Here is a 21,579-nt window from a genome sequence, read left to right on the forward strand (position 1 = left end):
CCCTCATACTGTAGTAAATCTTTATACAGTCACTTAAGCCCATATAAATGCAGGAATGGTAGGTTGCCTTGCTAGGCCTGTATACAAGGCCACGTGACTGCCTATGGAAGAGGTCGGCCAGATGGTCTCTCCAGTCCAGTTAATTGTTGAGAGTAATGATCATGTCCCTATTTTGGCGGGGAAAATGATCATTTAAAAATATTCACATGGAAAACATATTTAAAAAAAATAATAATAATACAAAGAAATTAATGATGGTAGAGCAAAATTGACTTTGGTCACAGCAGGTCATTTAGGCTGCACTAGCGCTCCTGCTTTTGTGTATAGAGGGGCGGGTGTATAGAGGCGGGGAGAGATTGCGCCTGATCCCATTAGTTCACCGATCTGTCCGTCAGCCCCCGGCCCCCGCCCCGTCAACACAACATTACGAGCGACGCCCACTGCACTCTGGTTGGTTGGGGAAATTAAACACTTCCTATACCGGGTACACCGATGCGCTGGTCCAGGCTTTTATTTTTTAGCAAAACTAAACAATAAAAGCCTGGAGATCGAGGCTACAGGTCACTAAACAACTCACACAAAAGTACTGGAAGCAAAGGATTGAGCAAATTATAATTTAAGTAAGTTGCTGAAGTCCTTCCCATTATAGCAAATTGATATAATATTGAATTCTACTGAACAAATGGTAAAGATCTACACCAAATTATATAATGCTTGGACAATAGCAATTCAATTCAATTCAATCTTTATTAGCAGACTCAGGTCCATAGAAATACGTATAGGGAATAAACATATTAAACACAATAAACAAAATCATTACAAATTTTAAATAAATACATAACTTAACCCGCTGGTAACACTGAGGCATTTTAGCCAGTGCATCCTTAAGGCCAAACCGCACCAATGCAACTAGTCGCAACTCCTTGCAACAAAACAGTCTTAAGGCCATGTCAAACCAATGCAACTCCTTGCAACTGCCATTGAGGATAATGGTTGCGAGTAGTTGCATGTTGCAAGGTGTTGCAAGAAGTTGCATTGGTGTGGACTGGCCTTTAGTCTGGATGTATAGCATGAACAGCTCATTATGGGTCTTCAGAGCGCCACAATGATGCTGTTTGCAGATACATCAAGCCGTTGCATGAACTTGAACATTACATTTCTTAGAAGTGCTTTAAAAGTCCTCACTCCAGCAGTGACAAACATCTGACTAGCACTCCCCCCTCTTTTTAAGGAGTATTCTCATTTCATCATTATGCAACACTTGCAACCTTTGCATACTAGATTTTTTATAACATGACCACAGGTGAGCAGTATAGAGCGGTGTGCAATATGCCTTAAAGGGATAGTTCACCCCGAAATTACTTTTTTCTATCAATTAGTCACCCCATTTTTTGTTTTTGTCGCATTCCTAAGCCAATAATTTGATGACCGGCAGCGTTTCCGGTAGGAGACACAAAGAGACTCTAAAGTATTTCATGAATAAAATCACAACCTTACATCATTTCATGAATATATTCTTAAAAACATTTAAGAAGTAGTGAAAATAGCAGATCTACAAGCTCACAACGCGGCGCGCAGCAACGTGTTGTGAGCTTGTACAGGGTGGCAAGAGGGCTTAGTTGTAAGAGTAAACATTCAAAATGCAAAGGTGTCAGATCCAGCCCTTGCTGCAAGTTTATGTGAGTTCAATAGGTTGAACTCCCTACCACAAAGACAAACAAAGACACACTAGTGTAGACTTGTAATTAAGATAGACAAGCAACCTGACAGCATGCAGCAACAACAACAACAACATTATTGGGGTCAGGTCTGTTTATGTTTCATATTATATTTGAAGAGATAGAGGGACAGTAACAACTGCAACAACAGTACTGGATGTCTATCTTTGGTAATAGATATTCAAATGGATTTTGTCAGATATAAAGAAGATAAAACCGTGCACATTTCTTTATTCAGAAACACTGTCACCCTTTCTTCTGTAGTAGGCAGGCAGTAGCCTAATCTTGGCATGGGAGTGCCCTTGCCCCTTATATATGCCTCATTCATACTCCTGAATGCAATTCAAAATAATATTACAGGAAGTTGTAAAGACACACCTTTGCATACGGCGCATAGTGATTGAAATCCATTCAGATTCAATCATTTGTACATTAAAAGCCATTCATATTTAACTTTTCATTATACATCTAATAATAGTATTATTATTGTTGTTGTTGTTGTTTTTAAACAGTTCATGCTTTGGGCCCTGCATACAGAAAGATCTATGACGCACTGGTCAATAGGAATTGTTCTGCCCCCTAGTGGTAAATGGCGGACACGTCACCGACTGTGACAATGTTCAACAAACATTGCCACAAACAAGGTGCGACTAAGTACGAATCCAGCTGTATAAAATGTAATCATATAGCCTACTCTGCATTATATTAGAGCAGATACCACGTGAAACTCAATTTGTCGTTTGTACGGACAATATATTGTTTTTTAATTTAATTATTATTGATCTAAGTCACTAAAATGCGATGTATGTATCCCAGTTGTATGTTGTATTATTACAACATAGTACAATTATAGTTTAATATTCCGTCAAAAGGAATGCCACATCATGGCATGGCAGATGTTAAAAAAAACTTCTGGCTGCCTTTACAACTACACTTAAAGTTTAATCTACAACAACATCAACTGTACTTTGGCCCCAAAGCCGCACCCTTTTTTTTGTCAGTAGCCGAGTAGCATGAGTGGCACCCGTGACAACCAATGGGCTTTTCGCCCAAGGTGGAGTAGGCGGGGTCTTCTATACACATACATACCCTACCAGTGTTGCCATGTCTGCTTATTATAAGCGAACTTTTATGGGGCTTGTTTTTCTGTAAAGTGGGTTGTAAAATATTGGTAGTTGCGGGTTGCGTTTTCTTGGGCTTGTTTCTAAAGTGTAGTTGTTTATTTGGGCTTGTTTCCTAATGTTGTTTAAACCAGTGGTTCTTAAGCATTTTCATGTCAAGGACCCCCAAATTAATGTATTTTATTTATTATTTAAATGTATTTGTCCACAGACCCCCCATCTGAAAATATTTTGTGGCAGGGAACCTCATACAAGATGTGTTAAAATAAATATTTTTGGAAAATCGCGTTTTGAGCTTGTAGATCGGCTATTTTCAAATAGCCAATGTCGCTTATTTTGGTCTTGTTTGGCTAGACCTGGCTGCTTATTGCTCTGCCAAGATATGGCAACACTGACACACAGTAGACTAGTGACTTCTTCAACATGGCGGATGTGTCGCTCGGTTAAAACACACACCGCTATATCGAGTCGAAAAGTACGAACCGTTTAAAGAAACGAAACGAGTGCATTTGCATTATTATCTGCGTTTCAAGTCTCCGTCGTTTAAACAATGAAGGGCAAAGAGCGGTCGCCGGTGAAAAAGCGCTCGCGCGTCCTGGACGATAATATCCGAGGAGAACGAGGAAGCCACCCAACTAGTAAGAAGGTGGTCACACTGTCGGCGACGGGCGGCGGCAGTAGCAACAACGGCAATAGTTCCAGTTCTGCCAAGAGCGGAGCTTCTTCTTCCAGGAGGTCTCTGCCCAGCGACAAGAGAGACACGAGGGACCCGGAGGGACCCAGCAGCAACACGTCGAGTCGAACCTCCGGGTCTCACTACGAGTACGGCGGGGGCAATGGTGCCGGATCCGGCAGCAAAGTGCACAGCGGCGGCGGCGGCGACATGGACGCGGCTGCCACCTCCTCCAGGGCCAGCAACGCACGCGGCGGCGGCGATCATCCGCGGCCCCCGTCGTCCAACAACACGGGGGAAAGTGAGTACAAGACTCTCAAGATAAGTGAGCTGGGCACGCAGTTGAACGACGAGGAGATCGAAGACGGACTGTTTCACGAGTTCAAGAAGTTCGGTGACGTGAGCGTGAAGATGAGTCGCTTCAACGACGAGCGAGTGGCGTTCGTGAATTTCAGGAGGCCCGACGACGCGAGGGCGGCGAAGCACGCCCGGGGGAAGTTGGTTCTGTACGATCGGCCTCTGAGGATCGAGGCCATTTACATGAACAAGCGGCGGAGTCGCTCTCCTCCTCCTGCTTCCAAAGACTCGTTCGCTGCGGGACACAGACACTTACCGCCCCAAAGACAACTCTCGCCTACTGGTTTGGGCTACAGAGACTACAGATTACAGCAACTGGCGCTGGGCCGCCTGCCCCCACCTCCCCCGCCACCCCACCTAAGGGACCTGGAGAGAGACAGAGAATTTTCTCTCTATGACGCCAGAACTCGACCTCCTTTCATCCCCGAACGTCAAGTTTTCCGTGAGGAGGACCTCATTTACCCCGAAGATGACGGAAGGGCAAACAGGACGTTGTTCCTCGGTAATCTCGATATCAGTGTGACAGACGGTGATCTGAGGAGGGCGTTCGAGAGGTTTGGAGTCATTACAGAGGTGGATATCAAACGTGCAACGCAGACGCAGTCGAACTGTACCTATGGATTTCTAAAGTTTGAAAATCTTGACATGGCTCACCGTGCAAAAGTGTCAATGCATGGCAAACTAGTGGGGCGCAATCCAATAAAAATTGGCTATGGCAAGCCCACCCCCACAACAAGACTGTGGGTGGGTGGGCTCGGGCCCTGGGTTCCCCTTGCCGCACTGGCCAGAGAGTTTGATCGGTTTGGCACAATCAGATCTGTGGACTACAGGAAAGGAGATGCGTGGGCTTACATACAGTACGAGAGCCTGGACGCAGCCCAGGCAGCCTGTACCAACATGCGGGGCTTCCCCCTCGGAGGTCCTGACAGAAGGCTCAGAGTTGACTTTGCAGAAGTAGAGCACCGTTACCAGCAGCAGCAGCCGCAGCAGCAGCAGCAGCAGCAGCAGCCTTACATGCAGCTTCTCCCTCCTGCACGCTATGACCTTGTCTCTGAGCCCTTCACTCGCCGCCTCACTCCAGAGTCTATAAGGCTGAGAGAGAGGTCCCCTCCAGGAGGCCAGCTTCGCTACAGAGAAAGGGACCCTTATAATTCTGCAGACTGGCCTGGCCTGGGTGTCCATGACAGGGTGCGGGGTGCAGGGTTTCCCCTGGACCATCTGGATAGGCGTGAACCCTGGTCACTGGAACGTGAACGGGAGTTACAAAGCCGAGATCAGGGTCGCAAAAGAAGACCGATGGAAGACGGTCGGCGGTTGGACCGCTCCCCCGACAGCAGCGACTACGCTCGACGCCGCCCCGGTAACTCACTTGAGCGCAGCCCCGGAGGCAGCAGTCGAGACGGGGGGCGCTACAGTGACCCTGAACGCCCACGTGGCAGGAATTCCCCTGGCAGAGGGCACCAGAACAGCCTTGACAACGGGCCTGGAGAAAAGAGGCGGAGGACACTCAGCCCGGGGGAGCTGGGCTCCGCTAAGCGCAAAGCTGGTGACTTTATCAAGAGCCCTTTGAGGAAGGACGAACGTTCAGAACACCCTTCCTCCTCTTCCTCCAAGTCCAACCAGCAGTCCAAGCAGGAGGCTGGGGGACAGAAAGTGGGCCAGGCCTGGCAGGGCGTTCTCCTGCTGAAGAACAGCAGCTTTCCCACATCAATGCACCTGCTGCAGGGGGACATGGCCGTGGCTGCCAGTCTGCTGGCGGACAGCTCCGTGGGCAGCAAGGGGTCCCAGTTGAAGATCACACAGCGCCTGCGCATGGACCGTCCCAAGCTGGACGAGGTGACTCGTCGCCTCAAAGCCGCCGGGCCCGGTGGCTACTCCATCCTCCTCGCCGTACCTGGGAAAGTCGAGGACGGGTCCCAGGACGTGGGCAGCTCAACAGAGAGGCCGCTGAAAAACCTGGTCTCCTACCTGAAGCAGAAGGAGGCTGCCGGCGTCATCAGTCTACCCGTGGGAGGCACCCGCGACAAGGAGCATGCAGGAGTCCTTCATGCTTTTCCCCCATGTGATTTCTCCATGCAGCTCTTGGATGCCTCCTCTAAAGCCTTTGCCAAATCAGAGGAGGACTATTTAGTGATGGTCATAATCAGAGGAGCATCGTAAAATGAAGACAAATGTGCTAGTAATGAAATGTCTGTATTCACACTTGCACACGGTTTGATTATTAAGCCCAATTCATACGGTGTTGTGTGCAGAACATAGCCAACCTACAAGCAGGTCTGCTATTTCCAGTGTGCGATGCAGCATAAATTAGGCATTAGTTGAATAAACAGGGAGGTGGAGCTGAGGAGGTGTGACTAAGCTTTCAGGGTCAGTCAAATAGAGCATAATATGAAAGAAAATGGTCTGATTTTAAGTTTGCTAACCTGCATGAGTAGCCTGCTTTTTTTCCCCTCTTTTTTTTTTGTTCAGGGTATATTTGTACGGGAAGGGAAAGTCACATGGATACATTTTATTGAGTTCATAATTTGGTTATTTAATTCATGCAGGAAACATGCACCTCTGATATTTGATGATGAAATCACAACATGGACTGAAGGGTACTGCACTTAAAGAAATCAAATGTAGTCAACATTTTCATAAATCAGATTATATACTTGTTGCCTTATAGCAGTTGAAAAAAAGCGTAAATCATTTACATACATTGCTATTGTTTCAAATCGCAGATAAATCTATAAAGATATATTGACATCCAAAACAGAATAGCTTGCCTTTTTTATTTTTTACTCTTTCTTTACCTATATTTGGTTGGTCATTCTCAACAGGTTATCAAATACTAGGAAGGTGTTTGAGCCATAACTGCAGGAAAATTGAGTCAGTCTCATGTAAATATTAATTTCCATTGATGTAACTATACTCAGTTTTCTCTAAAGCTTTACCAATTTACTCATAAATAAGATAAAAGTTTATGTGGACATATGCATTTTTTGCTGACAAGAGTTTTTGAGTACCTGACTGTTCATTTAGAAAATCAACATGTTTTGTTTGTGTCAGCCATACTACTTGAATCTAGAGAACATGGTGGAAGTATCTTTGTACAAACCTTTTAAATTCTTTTGATAAATTGCATTATATCATAGGTAATGGTGTCTTGCCTTCACTGATGCTTGATGCCTAATTTCATCCCCTGAATTATTTAATCTTTTAAATTGGTAATTGGTACAGGCTATTGACATGAAAAGCATACTACAATACTATCAGTTTTCTGAGCCACATGTGAGGTTTGTTTTGTATTGTAGGACAAAAAAAGAGGCAGATTGTTTATCTTTCATCATGGGTGGCACCAACAGCATACACACATACTGTACAGTATATCATAGGTCTTAACATTACTACTACTACCCGTTTATGGTATACATGTTTTGGCTTCCCTAACTTGTGAACACATTAAATTGTAATAGTCCGCGTGAAAAGGTTGGATTTATGTGGAACATTTTTTATGTTGGTTACTTTTTTTTTATAGTTAGTTTGATGCTCAAAAGAGCAAAGCGTGTGGTTTGCTTCTTTCTTTTTCCCGTAGCTCTTTTTGTTTTTCCAGAGCCCTTTTGTGTCGCTAAATTGACAAGACATTTCCCACAATTGACATTGTGTTATCTTATCAGTCAGCGATGCCTCACTGACTGAGCAATTCCATCTTGTGTATATTGGTTTATATTTTTTATTTTATTGAAGGCTTACAGGGTCTCGGTAATCTTTTTTTTAAATTCTGACCGTAGGTGAAGCTAAACTTAGGCATTTGCTTGCGAAAGAGTAAAAAAGATTAAGCAATACAGGAAAGGACCAAGCTGTATTCATCAAACTGTAGGTGATATTATCTGCAAACTAGGATGCCTTCTTTCTCTGTGTTCATATACCAATGGAAATACATTTAGCAGCCAAAATGCTGATTAGGTAACTGGATACAAAGTACTTAAATAATATGTTTAGGCTCTTCTTGGTTTGTAGACCATTCACCTGTTTTGTTGTTGGTGCCATTGCCCTTTGTATTTCCATCTTTTCTTTTTCATGCATTTCAAACTGAAAATTCATTCACTCATGGCTAAGCACCAAATAACATTTATGTGGCAACACTCTTGATGTGGTCCTTTACAATCCCTCTGCAATGAATGCATACATGGCTATTCCTTTTTATATATAATCACTATACACTTGTGTATACACTTAAAATGGCCCCAGCTGAATCAGTTATTTTTGTTAACATAAGTCATCAGAAACATTTACCTTCCCAAAACTTCACATAATGTAGCTAAAATGCTTAAGTAAGAATAACATCTGATGTGCAGTATGTGTATGTATGCTGTGGACCTTCCCCACAACTGAACAATGAATCCAGTAGTCAAAAAACATCTTTATCTTCAGAGGACTGAGAAAATGCCCCAGAATACATCAGAGTATGTGGGCCTTCCCTTGAAAGAACTGTTGTCTTGATTTGTTTTAATGCTCTGTTGATTCCAGAATGTTTTAAATGGAGATATTGATTTGTGCTGTACATTGTATACTCGGGATATCTGGAGAAAAACATGGAGACCATCAGTGCTCATGTGCCTAACAAGTAGGCCTACTTGTCAGAAAACACAAAGTGCAACTTGTCTCAGTTTTAATAAATTTTCTCTTTCGTGGGAAACAAATATTGGCCTTGGAAGACAACTTTTGTGACCTTTTCTATTCTTGGAATTTTCTCTTTCATGCAAAGGCTTATCAATTTGAAAATGGATCCCTATTCTGCCAGAAAGGAGAGGAAAGTAAGAGATCAAGCCAAACCAGCTTCTCAATTCTGTATTTTCACACTGGTGGTCCATCACCAATCCGTCGTTGAATACCCCTTTTCGAAGAGTTTCTGATACACCCTTTGTTGATATTGAAATTTGTGGCTTCTTACAAGCTCTGTATTTAATTGCTTTTGCCAAGGCAAGCCTACAGTCACTGTGCCCCCTGACAAATGGGGCTTTATACTGCAGTCACCTCCAGCCCAATGCTTGTTGGAGTTATGGGAGTGTGGTTGAAGGTGACCACCACAGAGCTCTCCAGGTCAACTTTATCAGCCTGGGTAGCCTCAATGCAGCTGATCGGCTTGTTCCGACCACACCAGGCTCCGTTGCTGTGGTCGACTGCATCTGACAGCTTCTCACAGGGATGAAAACTCATCAGATACCCGGCCTTCTCTCTCACCTGGCTCCAGTAGCTGGCTGGTGCAGAAAGTATCAAGATCCCTCCCAACACCTGCTTCACCTTAAAAAGGAGCAGTGATGAGAATGATTCACTTTTGTGTAATTGCCCGTTGTTTTGTCTTCCTTGCTTTTGGGAGTCATGCGGAAGATTTGTTTCATACGCTCAGGTTGAGACAGTGTGCCACAGAACCTTTCTTTTTACTATTGCCATTAAGTGGAAAGGAAATGCAATGGAAGAGAATTCTTCGCCTTTATCCTGTGCAGGGATCCTCAATTTTTGTTATAACTTGACATGTGCTCTTTTAGAGTTTCCTCGAAAGCTAAGAAAGCAAAGGCACTTGTTTCCCACTCTCATGAGTCCAGATCCACAGGATGTATCCCCTCTGCAGCGCCGCTTTCCTGGTCATCACTGCTCCAAGCCTGATGTCCAACAAGTGTTGCCTTCCTACACTGGTGGCATGACCTGGACACCAACACAAGGTTTCCTGGAAATGTATATGAAACAGGTTTGAGCCCTCTAACCACATTAACATCTATTCCTCCTCAGGTAAAGTGTTCTGGCCAGAATATGATTTTTGGATACATATAAAACATAGAGCTCTATAGACTATGGTGCCCTAAAATTACATCACATGGTTAGTCGGTTATATTAAGTTTTTCTAAATTGCTAGATTATGAATCAGTCAAAAACGTGCTTTTGCACACCTACTTTAATGCACATGAGACGAGCAAAAAGGAATCCTGCACACTGTCTTCACTTACAGACATAAGGTTTATTAGAGATTAGTTTCGGTTGCTCTGACCTTTTTTTGTCTGTAAGTGAAGAAAGAAACCGTGTGCAGGATTCCTTTTTTTGGCCATCTCATAGAATATGAATCAGAAATGACAGATTGATCATAATTGTTAATAAGGTAAGTAAATAATAAAAATAATTGCTCCTCTAGCAATCTAAGATCAGTCATTGACTGTCCATTGTAATTACAATTGGAGAGATCCAAATCACTGCTTCTTAGGAGGCGAGGTGACTGATAAAAAAATACCTTTCAACATCATTCTTTGTAATATAATCTGAGGCAATATTTACCAATAAGTTTGATGTCAGTAACAGAAGTATTGTATCACATTCCTTCATATCCACTCTACGTTTACATTTGTTTTAAACTTTTACAATGCCATCATCCTTAATATCTGTTCGGTTTATGATTTGGAAATCCAAATCCCCAATAGATAAGTTAAATTCCATACAGTCTTGACTGATCGATGAGACAACACAGGAGAAAAAGACCAATATACAGTGTAGGCTGTGCTGAAAATGAGCCTCATCTTGCAGATAGAACATAAATCAAGCATCCAGACATAAATTAACATGTATAATGCTTAATATGTGGATTGCTTATTTGCTAAACCCTTTGTCGAAAGAATTCAACCAAATTCAGTGTGATCTACTGTGAAAGGATGTTTTAAAAATGTCACATTTTACAGAGGCTGTGAATGAATAACACCTCAGGATGGAAGACAAGGACAGTGCAGTCTCTATTCCTCCCAGTTTAAAAAAAGCCTACAAAAGTCTGAGGAAAGGGACTGAAGGACCCCTGTAGACATAATAATGATTCAAGTTATGAATGGTCATTGAATAGCCCCAGAGGCCGCATCAGAAGAGGCGAAACTAGGCCTTGGTGAGTACAACTTTTTATTTCCACTAATATTTGTATTATATTTTAAATTGTATCAGATTTATATTTGAATAAAGACTTCTATTTTTTGAGGGATCCTTATTGACGTTTGTCTCATTCTTGCATATTATGTGTATATTTGGAAATGACCACAGGACAGGAGTTTTGAGTTTGGACTGATCTTCTGATCTTTACACCGTTACTCCTGTAGGGGGCAGAGTCGTGTAGCAGAACTACTGACTTGTCATTTATAGAAGAGGACGTGATATATTGCAATGCTATTTAAGGTGATTCATCCATATTAAAGCGAAAGGAAAGTAGTAATTTAATGGTGTGTTAACGTTATCATTTTTCTAAAGTATGGGGATAACCTTATCTAGCTGGTATATGGTTAACAATAAGAAAGTACTCATGAGAGATTAATACTTATTTTAATTTATATACATAGATACAAATCTGTGGTCTTTATGGCACAAGGCCATTAAAAATACTTCAGCTATCCCACCCACCCATGACCCAAAATAGCATTATAAAACAAAATGCCAGACGCAAGAGGATTAATGGACAAAGCCCTGTTCCGGGATTTGTGCTTCTATCATAGGCCTACTACCATAACTCCAAGTACAATTCAATATTTACAACCAATATAAATGTTAACAATTTTCAATTTCAAATGTTTTTTGTTAAAAGGTTATTAAAGCACTATTTTCTGATAGTAACAGGGGTCCCACCATCTCTCCAGCTCTTCAATAAACAGAAAATACATTTTCAGGTTGGTTGCAACATTTCAGTCAATCAAGAGAGAGTACTCATTTATCAGCTTTATTTTTTACAATGTTCCAGTTCCAATTGGGTCTGCTAATCTCTTTGTGTAATCACTTCCAATTCCACTTGTTTAATCTGTATCTGTCTGAGTTCTCTATCCCGAATAAAGAGCTGGAGAGACATGGAGACTCCTGTTACCGAACAAACACTCTATATAGCAATGAGTAGCCTACTGTCAGAATAAAGAGCTATTTAACACTTATTTTAACCAAGGAAGATCCCTTACTCTACCTTTAAAACTCATGTTTATCTGAGTTATGTTGAATGCAAGGAAATAAACTTTAAGAAAGCCTCACAATAAAATCCTCACTGTGAACGCCAAACGTGCACAAATGTAACAAAATGGGCCCTTACGGTTCATATTTGTACTTTCTCTACGTCGTCCTTATACGAATAGTAATAGTAATAGTAATAGTAGTTTCCCTATTTCATCATACATGGGTTTTGCACAAAAAGTATGGTGAAAACACGTTGCGAGCTTCGGCTTTTTTCACTATTTAAAAAAAACGTTTTAATAATAATAAAGGAATGGTTTTGGACATCACCTGACAGCAACGATAAGCTACTTGGTTCCAGCAAGTATTTGAGAGGAGTCAACAGAACTGGGTGCTGACACAGCAGCACCTGTTGAAGGTCATACTGCAGCTCCAACAAAGACTTTACACATGGAACCAGCTGCTGTATTTAGATCAGTGCTTCTCAACCCGTGAGCTAGGGCCCACTGGTGGTGGGCCTTGAGGATTGCAAGTGGGCCGGTAAAACACAAAGATTTTAATGATAACATAACATTAACATGAAAATAATAATGTCCTGGTATTTTTTCTTTAAAACCTTGAAAAGTGTGTTTTCATTGTGCTACTGCTATATAGGAACTTAAAGTATACTACAAAGAATATAAGTAGCCATTGATGCAAGACGAAAAACAATCGATTGACATCTGGCTCTGGCACTAAATCTATAACCCATATAACAACCGTTTCTCTTGAGGACCAGGAAAATGGTCCTCTGTTTCAAAATCTACTATACTTGTGGGGACATTTGGCCCTCACAAGTACAGTAATACCAGTACACGCACACGCGCGCACGCGCACACGCGCACGCGCACACACACACACACACACACACACACACACACACACACACACACACACCACTAAGGTGAGAAGAAGACAGTGGAGCAGCTCAGACATTTAAGCCTCTTTTATTATTGACTCTGAGGGAGATGTAGTATACATCGAAACGTCAGTCAGTCATTGTCCTACATAGCACCTTCCATTATTAAATGTCCGAGCTTCTCCAGTGTCTTTTTACTCATTTACTGTTGTGTACCGCTCCTGTGTCCTGCACCTTTTCTTACACACACACACACACACACACACACACACACACACACACACACACACACACACACACACACACACACACACACACACACACACACACACACACACACACACACACACACACACCAGTATTTTCACATCACTATAACCATACTTTGCAAGCAGGGACTTGTGATAGACTTTTAAGCTCATGACTCAAAACTCTGCAGCACTATTCACCCCCTGTGGACAGTTCACAGAGAGAGTTCAACAAACAAATATGTTTTTGTTGACATGGATTGAAGGACATTTAGCTTTACATTTACCGGTAGTTCCTTGTGTTTTCTTTATCTGTTTTCACTCATTAAGTTAATACTGATATTATCGTTGTTAAGTGGTTCCTTATCAGTACTGTATGTGTTAGTTAGCCCCAGTGACGGAGGTGTTGAGATTAATTTTGAACTCCCATCCAACCCATGACCACATCGTTGCTGTCGGGCAGAAACCTTGTATCTCTATATTTCAGCTTTTTAGCGGTGCCAGCCGCTCTACATTTGACCGTGTGTGTATGTATGTCCGTCCGTCCGTATGTTTGCGGACGGCAAAGATGCAACACATGCGCCACTTCAAGATATGCACACACACACACACACACACACGCACACGCACACGCACACACACACACAGAACATGTGGTCCTGCGAGGCGCACCTTTGCAACACATGCGCCACTTAAAGACATGCACACACACACACACACACACACACACACACACACACACACACACACACACACACACACACACACACACACACACACACACACACACACACACACACACACACACACACACACACACACACACACACACACACAATTCAATTCAATTCAATTCAATGGGCTTTATTGGCATGAGAAAACATACGTTTACATTGCCAAAGCAAAAAGCACAATATAACAATACAGCAATACAATCACACACGACACACACACGACTGGCCCGCACATGTGCACACACACACACACACACACACACACACACACACACACACACACACACACACACACACACACACACACACACACACACACACACACTAAAACGACCGATCTACAATGTGAGTAAATTATTAATTATTAAAAGTAAATAAAGTGAGTACAAATATTTAAAAGTAAATACCTTGAGTACAAATACGTCAGAGTACTTAAATTGAGTAAAAATACTTAAAAGTACTCAAATGAGTAAAAATACGTAAAAGTTGTAAAAATGAGTAAAAAATACTTAAAAGTTAATAAAGTGATTAAAAATACTTTTAAGTAAATATATTGAGTAACAATACTTAAGAGTACTTAAATTGAGTTAAAATTAGTAAAAAAGACTTAAAAGTCGATACAAAAGTACAAATACTCTTTTAGTACCGCCTCAATACCAGTCTGAATGCCAGCGCCCACACATCAAATAGATTTGTACCAACTGAATGACATTACACACTAATCAAACACTCACACTGGGTGTGATTTGTATAGTTTGTTATTGTAAAGTAATGCTTATGCTTGTGACTTACTGGAACACAGATATTCTTTCCCCATTTCCTGAAAAGTTCAAGTTTTGGACATATGAGGTTTCCTACCCGACATTGACGATATATAAGAGGCTCCCAGCTGTTCCCAGTTACCCTTTCTCTCTCTGCCGAGAACCTTTGCAGAGATGAAGTGTGTAGCTGTGTTCTTCATCTGCCTGGCTGTCTCAGAGGGCCTTCTCAAGTAAGTAATAACATTTGGAAGCAGTGGTGTAGTTACTATAAGTATGTTTACTCAAGTGTGCTTAAAGTACAATTTCAAGATTCTTTTACTTTATTTGGGTATTTCCATTTTTTTATACTTTTATACTTCTCCTCTACATCTCAGAGGCAAATGTTTGTACACAGTGGTGGAAAAAGTACTCTAATTCTTTACTTAAGTAAAAGTACCAATACTGCAATATAAAAATACTCTGTTACAAGTAAAAGTCCAGAATTCAAAATTTACTTGAGTAAAAGTACAAAAGTATTGGCATCAAAATGTACTTAAAGTACCAAAAGTAAAAGTACTAAATATTTTAAAATAGCACAACGCGTCGCATCGCATCGCGTTGTGAGCTTGTAGATCGGCTAGGTATAAAATAGGGTTAAAGTGGTTAATGTATGTTTCATTATATCATAATTTATATCTGAAAAGTAACTAGTAACTAAAGTTTTCAAATCAATGTAGTGGAGTAAAAGTACAATAGTTGCCTCTGAGATGTAGTGGAGTAGTAGTAAAAGTATTGGAAATTGGAAATACTCAAGTAAAGTACAGATACCTCAAAATTGTACTTAAGTACAGAACTTGAGTAAATGTACTTAGTTACTTTCCACCACTGGTTACTAGACAAATTATTAATCAAAAAAAAAATATAGCAGATGTACAAGCAACACATCGTATTGCAGCATGTTGTGAGCTTGTAGATTGGCTATTTTCAAGTAGCCAATGTATAAAATTGGGCTTAATTGGTTAATGTTCAAAATTATAGTGATGTGTGTTAGACACTGGCAAAGGTCTGTTTAAAATGTGATTCCTTATCTACGTTCGCCAGGATATTTCATGTTCCACAAGCATAGAATGGTTTATAGTCTAGGGTACACACACTTTTAATTTCATGACCTGTCTGTGCAGAATTCCTCTGTTCAAAGGGAAGTCGGCCAGGCAGCTTCTTGAGGAGAGAGGCCAGTTTGAAGAGTACAGGAGGAAGCATCCATACAATCCTGCAGCAAAGTTTCTCCCCAGGGTTGACCAGAGTGCGGTGCCCATGACCTTAGATCCATATGTAAGTTACACATAAACTACCACATAAGTAAATAACAATACATTGGGCAAAAAATAACTGATTTTCTGAAAAAACGTATGTTTCTATATTTAAAGTCTATATATAAAGTAACAAAGTACATTTACTCAAGTACTGACTGAAGATTTTGAGGTATTTTTTACTTTACTGAAGTATATCCAATTTCAGTACTTTTACTTCTACTCCATTACATCTCAGAGGCAAATATTATACTTTTACTAGTTACTTAGATTTTGATTATATACCACTTAAATATACCACCCTATATACATTTTGGCCATTTGAAAATAGCAGATCTACAAGCTCAAAATGCGTCACAATGCGCATTGTGACGCATTTTGAGCTTGTAGATCTGCTATTTTCAAAAGATTTTCATACATTTTGAAAACTTTGGACATTCTGCAAAAAAATAAAATAATTGGACATTCTGCATAATGTGTACATTCTACTTTTGGTACTTTAAGTACATTTTGATACCAATACTTTTGTACTTTTACTCAAGTAAATTCCGGACTTTTACTTGTAACAGTGTATTTCTACATTGCAGTATTGATACTTTTACTTAAGTAAAAAATGTGAGCACTTTTTCCACCACTGCACATAACTACCAGATAACAATACATTGGGCAAAAAAATACTGAGAAATTAAATGAAATAAGTTCAGTGGCAAATAGCGAAAGGCTTATACTTTGTCCTACGACTGTGTCACTATCCATGATGCATTACTTGAAAATCAATTATTTATATCTGCCCTTTGGTCTAAGGTAACATATTATGGGGTGATTGGCATTGGAACCCCACCTCAGTTCTTCAAGGTTCTCTTTGACACCGGCTCGTCTGACCTCTGGGTTCCCTCCTTGAACTGCACCAGCTATGCTTGCGGTAAGAAGGCCTACAATGACAACTGTTCATGAATGTTCAAGGAATTTAATATAAGTACGCTTTGTAGTCTAACTTAAGAGACTAAAACCTGAACCTGTGCAGTAATTGTTGCTAGATACATGCAACATGAAGATAAGCACTGAAATTCCGGTTGATCTCTACTGTATATGAGGAACTGAATATTTATGTGTAATACAAAAATAAGTCTGCCATTCCTCTTGCTAATTTCTCTCCTGCACTGCTTTTTCTCTCTTGCTCTCTTCCTCTCTCCCTCCCTCCCTCCCTCCCTGTCTCTCTCTCTCCCTCTCTCCCTCCCTCCCTCCCTGTCTGTCTTTCTTGGTTGTTAGTAGACGCTCATTCAAAGTTCAACAGCAAAGCATCTGCCACTTTTAAGACTGGCACAAAATCTTTCTCCATCTCATATAACACTGGTTACATAAGCGGGACGACAGCATATGATACTCTAAAGGTGAGAAAACTAAGAGAATATCAAATGATTGACAAAACGTACCACAAACTAGAGAAACCAGGTTACACAGACACTGTCTCTCACACTTGCTACACATTGTGGAATTGCCTTAAAGTAATGGAAATGTGTTTGGTATTTGTAGATAAGTGATCTATACGTGGGGGATCAAATCTTTGGCCTCAGCCTCTTTGAGCTAGCCGAAATGGAGATGATGCCGTGGGATGGAATCTTGGGTTTGGCGTTCCCCGGTATTTCCGAGGAAGGAGGCACCACCGTGTTCGACAACATGTGGAGTCAGGCTAAAATCCCAGAGTACATTTTCTCCATCTACATGAGCAAGTAAGTCTTTTTAACCACATGACATCCCTATTTTTGGGCATGTCTTCCAAAACATGTTTATTTGTTTAAAAAAATAGCAGATCAACAAGCTTGTGCGTTGTACTGTATATCTATTATTAGATGTATTTCTTATGTCATATAATGGTCATTTCGTAATAACACAGGCCTTTCTCACCCCCCAGATCTTTGGAGGGCAGTATGATCATTTTTGGAGGGAAAGACACGTCATACTTTACCGGATCCATTCACTGGGTCCCTTTGATTAGTTCTGACTTTTGGGCCATCACCATAGACAGGTAATTGGACTGGGATGAGCAAGGACAGTCATTAAATATGAATAGGGACTACTATTCATTATGTGTGTCAATGAATGTTTCCTGAACTTTCTTGACTGCTGACTGAAAAGGGATAACCAAGTTGTATTTTACTCTCACACCAGTGTCTATATATTACAGATATTAGTCACTTTGTCATGAACCACTGACATAGAAACTTAAGTTTTTCAGAAAACTGTTAGGATTTAGAAGACATTTTGCAGAATCGGTCGTGTTGCTGATGATAAAATTAACATACACTATTTATGTGTGCTCCGTTTTGTTACAGCATTACTGTCAATGGGAACACTGTTGCATGCTCAGGGACATGCCAGGCAATAGTGGACTCTGGCACTTCACTTATTGTAGGGCCTGGCAACGACATCAACAACATCAATGCGTGGGTGGGAGCCTACAGAGACGGGACGGATGAGGTAACTTGGTTTTATTAGTATTACGGGTATAGGCTATAGTTTAGTATAATTGTGGAACCAAAAACAACAAAAACAACAAGATATGGCTCTGTTCCCCCAGGCTATCGTGAGTTGCAGTAATAGAGACGTCATGTCTGACATTGTCTTCATCATAAATGGCTTCAGCTTTGCCGTTCCTGCATCCACCTATGTGCTCCAGGTTTGTCTTTGTACAGTACTGAATCATGGAGATCACACATGCAGATCTGTTTTAATCAAATGTTGTGTTCATTTCACGGCAAGAATTTGAAATGTTTCTTTTGTGTCTTTTCTTTCATTCAGTACGGCGCTAAATGCTTGACAGGGTTGGAAGCTGGATCTGGAAGTTGGATCCTGGGTGAAGTTTTCATGCGGCAGTTCTACACTGTCTTTGATGTTGGTAACAACATGGTGGGCTTTGCTCCGGCTGTGTGAACGGGCCCTGGAGAAGTGTGCCAGTTAAGATTTTTATTGGTTATCTAGTAGACTCTGATCCTGAGCAATATTCAGAGAGTTGTTTGTCTATCTTTAAAGCTTCTTTAAAGTTTCATCCTGGCATTTAACAAGGCAGAACTGCCAGTCAAAGCGAAGACTGGCTAAACACAGCACGTCCTCGAGGGACATTGCTTGCAGAGACTCTTGGGTAATGAATTCAAAGACGTTGGCTGCCATGTTATTTGTGGCCACTGATACCCCAAACTACATAGTGCTGCTTTAAATAGCTACAATTCTTTGTAAATCTTCCATTAGGCAAATCATATGTGGGTGCCTAGTGCACCATACAGACCATACTCCTCGTTTTATCTTGCAGGTCTCTTCTCTCTCTCTCTGCCCTTTGTAACCTCTCTCTATACTATACACACTGTCCTGTCTGAAATAAAGCAATATCATGTTTGTAAAAAAATAAAAAATGACTGGCATACCATTCTTCACTTACTTATCTCAGTTGTACTCAACTACAATCATTTAATTCAGTGATGCTGAATATACAGCTTTACTTGCCATAGCAATACTTAATCTGAAAAATGTGTTGTTAAAGGGATCCAGTATTGGTTCCGGATTTCAACTTTGAGTCTGATGACCACTAGATGGCAGAAGACTCACAAAACCACACGCATGCTATCATGTTTGCCATTCATTTGGTTGTCTTAGGAGGAGGGGTTAAAGAGTGGATGAGTCATCATCCTTTAGAGCTGTCAATCACTCACTGTATACAGGGGCTGGATTGCATTCATGTCATCCGTGCCTGTAATGATCTAAGATTTACTGGCTTGGTTTGTGCTAATTTTAACCTGTGATTGATTAAGGGGCGGGGGCACGGGGCAGGGGCAGACACGTCACTGACCTACTGGATCAGCTGCAATTTAATTAAATGTAGCCTATACAACAAGTCTTGTCAACCCTGAACCCAATGTAACATGATCTGCTTAGTTGCTGCTTTACACTTTCTATTTGCTTCAAGGGCCAATCAGTGATACATATGTTGCTGGTTGATAGAATTCATGATAAGCACAAAAAACAGGTCAATTATCATTAACTTGGGGGAGGAAATAGGTTTGTTTAACAGCATAAACCTTATTTACTTGGTTGACCGGAATGCCCCAGGGGTCTATACTATAGTCACTTTCCTTTTTTCCCCTTTACACCAAATCAACAATGTGTTGTGATGCTTGTGAGCTTGTAGATCTTCTATTTTTGCCGAACGTTTGCCCCAGGATAGGGTTCACGGGGTTAAGTAATGTAACCATTACCTATATTTTAACCTATAGCCTATATTGATTTATGATAGGGTAAAAAATAGCCTATTCCAAATAGCATACTGCATTTTCTATATACGTATACATTTCTCTTTCAGAATGCATTTGAATACAATCCTAATTTGTTATCTTTAAAGTGTAATTAGTTTGTGTTACAACAGGATCGACTGGTCGGTACAGTATGTATACTGTGAGTAAACATGGTAACATGAGACATGAGGCTGGAGTTACTGGGTCGTCTTCAATCATTCATTTAGTGGGAGACATCTGTGTAATTGCAGGGCAGGTAGAGGTTAGGTTGCAGCAGATGGACAGACAGATGTCAGAAGAGGAAGAAACAAAGTGCACAGGTTTAGTACTTTGTTGTATATACAGTATACAATATGTGGCCACATTAAACCTAATTCTTCTCATTCATTGTGTGCCGATACAAATGAAGCACACAATATGAAGGAGAGGGATCTTGAGTAAGCTACTGAGATCAAACGTTATATTTATATTATATACCCAAAATACCACCCCATATCACTTGTTCTTCTACCTCTATCTCCTCTCTCTGTCTTTATTCTCTAAAAGTGTATAGCTATCGCTTGCTAACCATAGGCCTACTTTGTGACAGAGTCGTTGAATGATAGGGTGAAAAATTGTACAAGAATATTGTTTGTTCCCAGCAGCACTGACTCATATGTTTAATGTATGTATACTGTCTGCCTTGGTTAATTTGTCATATGATCGTGTCCCTTGCTCAAAATAACAACAGAAAATGTACTCACTTTCAGCAAGTGACAAGGTCGTATGATGAGGTATAAATCATCACATAACAGATTGAGTAACGCAATGGTTCTAAAAGTGGGGTCCCCCAGGGGTCCTTGGGGGGGGTTTCCAGGGGCTCCCCAGCTAAATTTGTTAATGTAGCATATGCATATTTTATACTTTGGCCATTCAAAAATAGCAGAAGTACAAGCTCACAGCGCGTCACGTGCTTGTACTTCTGCTATTTTTGAAAAAGAATATTGAAGAATCTTGAAAATATTTGGACAATTTCGAATTATTTACATGTTTTAACACAACTCTTCTCTTCTGTGGGTCCCTGGCACAACATCTTTTCAGATGGGGCGGATCTGCGCCCGCGGCCAAAAGCATTTGGGGGTCCTTGACATGAAAAAGTTTGAGAGCCACTGCAGTAAAGGCGAGATATATATGCACAGCAAAGCGTGCGAAAGGAAAGTAAATGGAACGGTGAGTAAGTACCTCTCCCTGAGAGAACAGTGTTTCCGCATCACTGATCTATGCGCTCTAGTGTTTCACCCTCCAAGTAACTGTGGGTATTCCATTAGTTTAATACAGAAACAGAAGCCAATGGAGTTCCGTATACGTGCCACTTTGCACACTGAAGCGAAGCCTGATCTGTGGATGGATGTCTGTCCACAAATACAAGCTTGACGCATTTGAATCACAAACACGCTAGTGTTTCTCCCACTCAAACATAATAATAATACTGTCCTGCACAGATCAATCTGATGAATGTTAACCACACCTCTTATCCGATGTTTACTTGATAGGAATGTAGTGGACAAAACTCGCTTTTC

General features: G+C 41.0%; 2 protein-coding genes across 2 annotated transcripts; both read left to right on the forward strand.

The window, feature by feature from the left end:
* Positions 1 to 3,255: 3,255 nt before the first annotated feature.
* Positions 3,256 to 9,746, forward strand: LOC311048973 (RNA-binding protein 15-like). Its single transcript, XM_084062374.1, has one exon. It carries the CDS (start codon positions 3,390 to 3,392, stop codon positions 6,027 to 6,029), a length of 2,640 nt encoding a protein of 879 aa, XP_083918500.1. The 5' UTR covers positions 3,256 to 3,389; the 3' UTR covers positions 6,030 to 9,746.
* Positions 9,747 to 14,622: 4,876 nt separating this feature from the next.
* Positions 14,623 to 18,668, forward strand: LOC311048593 (pepsin A-like; the record flags this gene model as incomplete). The annotated part of the gene is made up of 7 exons (XM_084061856.1): positions 14,623 to 14,678; positions 15,609 to 15,759; positions 16,542 to 16,659; positions 17,326 to 17,467; positions 18,071 to 18,215; positions 18,316 to 18,414; positions 18,537 to 18,668. 7 exons carry the CDS (start codon positions 14,623 to 14,625, stop codon positions 18,666 to 18,668), a joined length of 843 nt encoding a protein of 280 aa, XP_083917982.1.
* Positions 18,669 to 21,579: the final 2,911 nt, after the last annotated feature.

This window comes from Gymnoscopelus microlampas, assembly GCF_963454915.1.
Source record: "Gymnoscopelus microlampas genome assembly, chromosome: 7".
Taxonomy (NCBI): Eukaryota; Metazoa; Chordata; class Actinopteri; order Myctophiformes; family Myctophidae; genus Gymnoscopelus; species Gymnoscopelus microlampas.

What these genes read in the sequence shown, in the direction of transcription:
- LOC311048973 (XM_084062374.1), top strand. Translation starts at nt 3,390, where the DNA reads ATGAAGGGCAAAGAGCGGTCGCCGGTGAAAAAGCGCTCGCGCGTCCTG.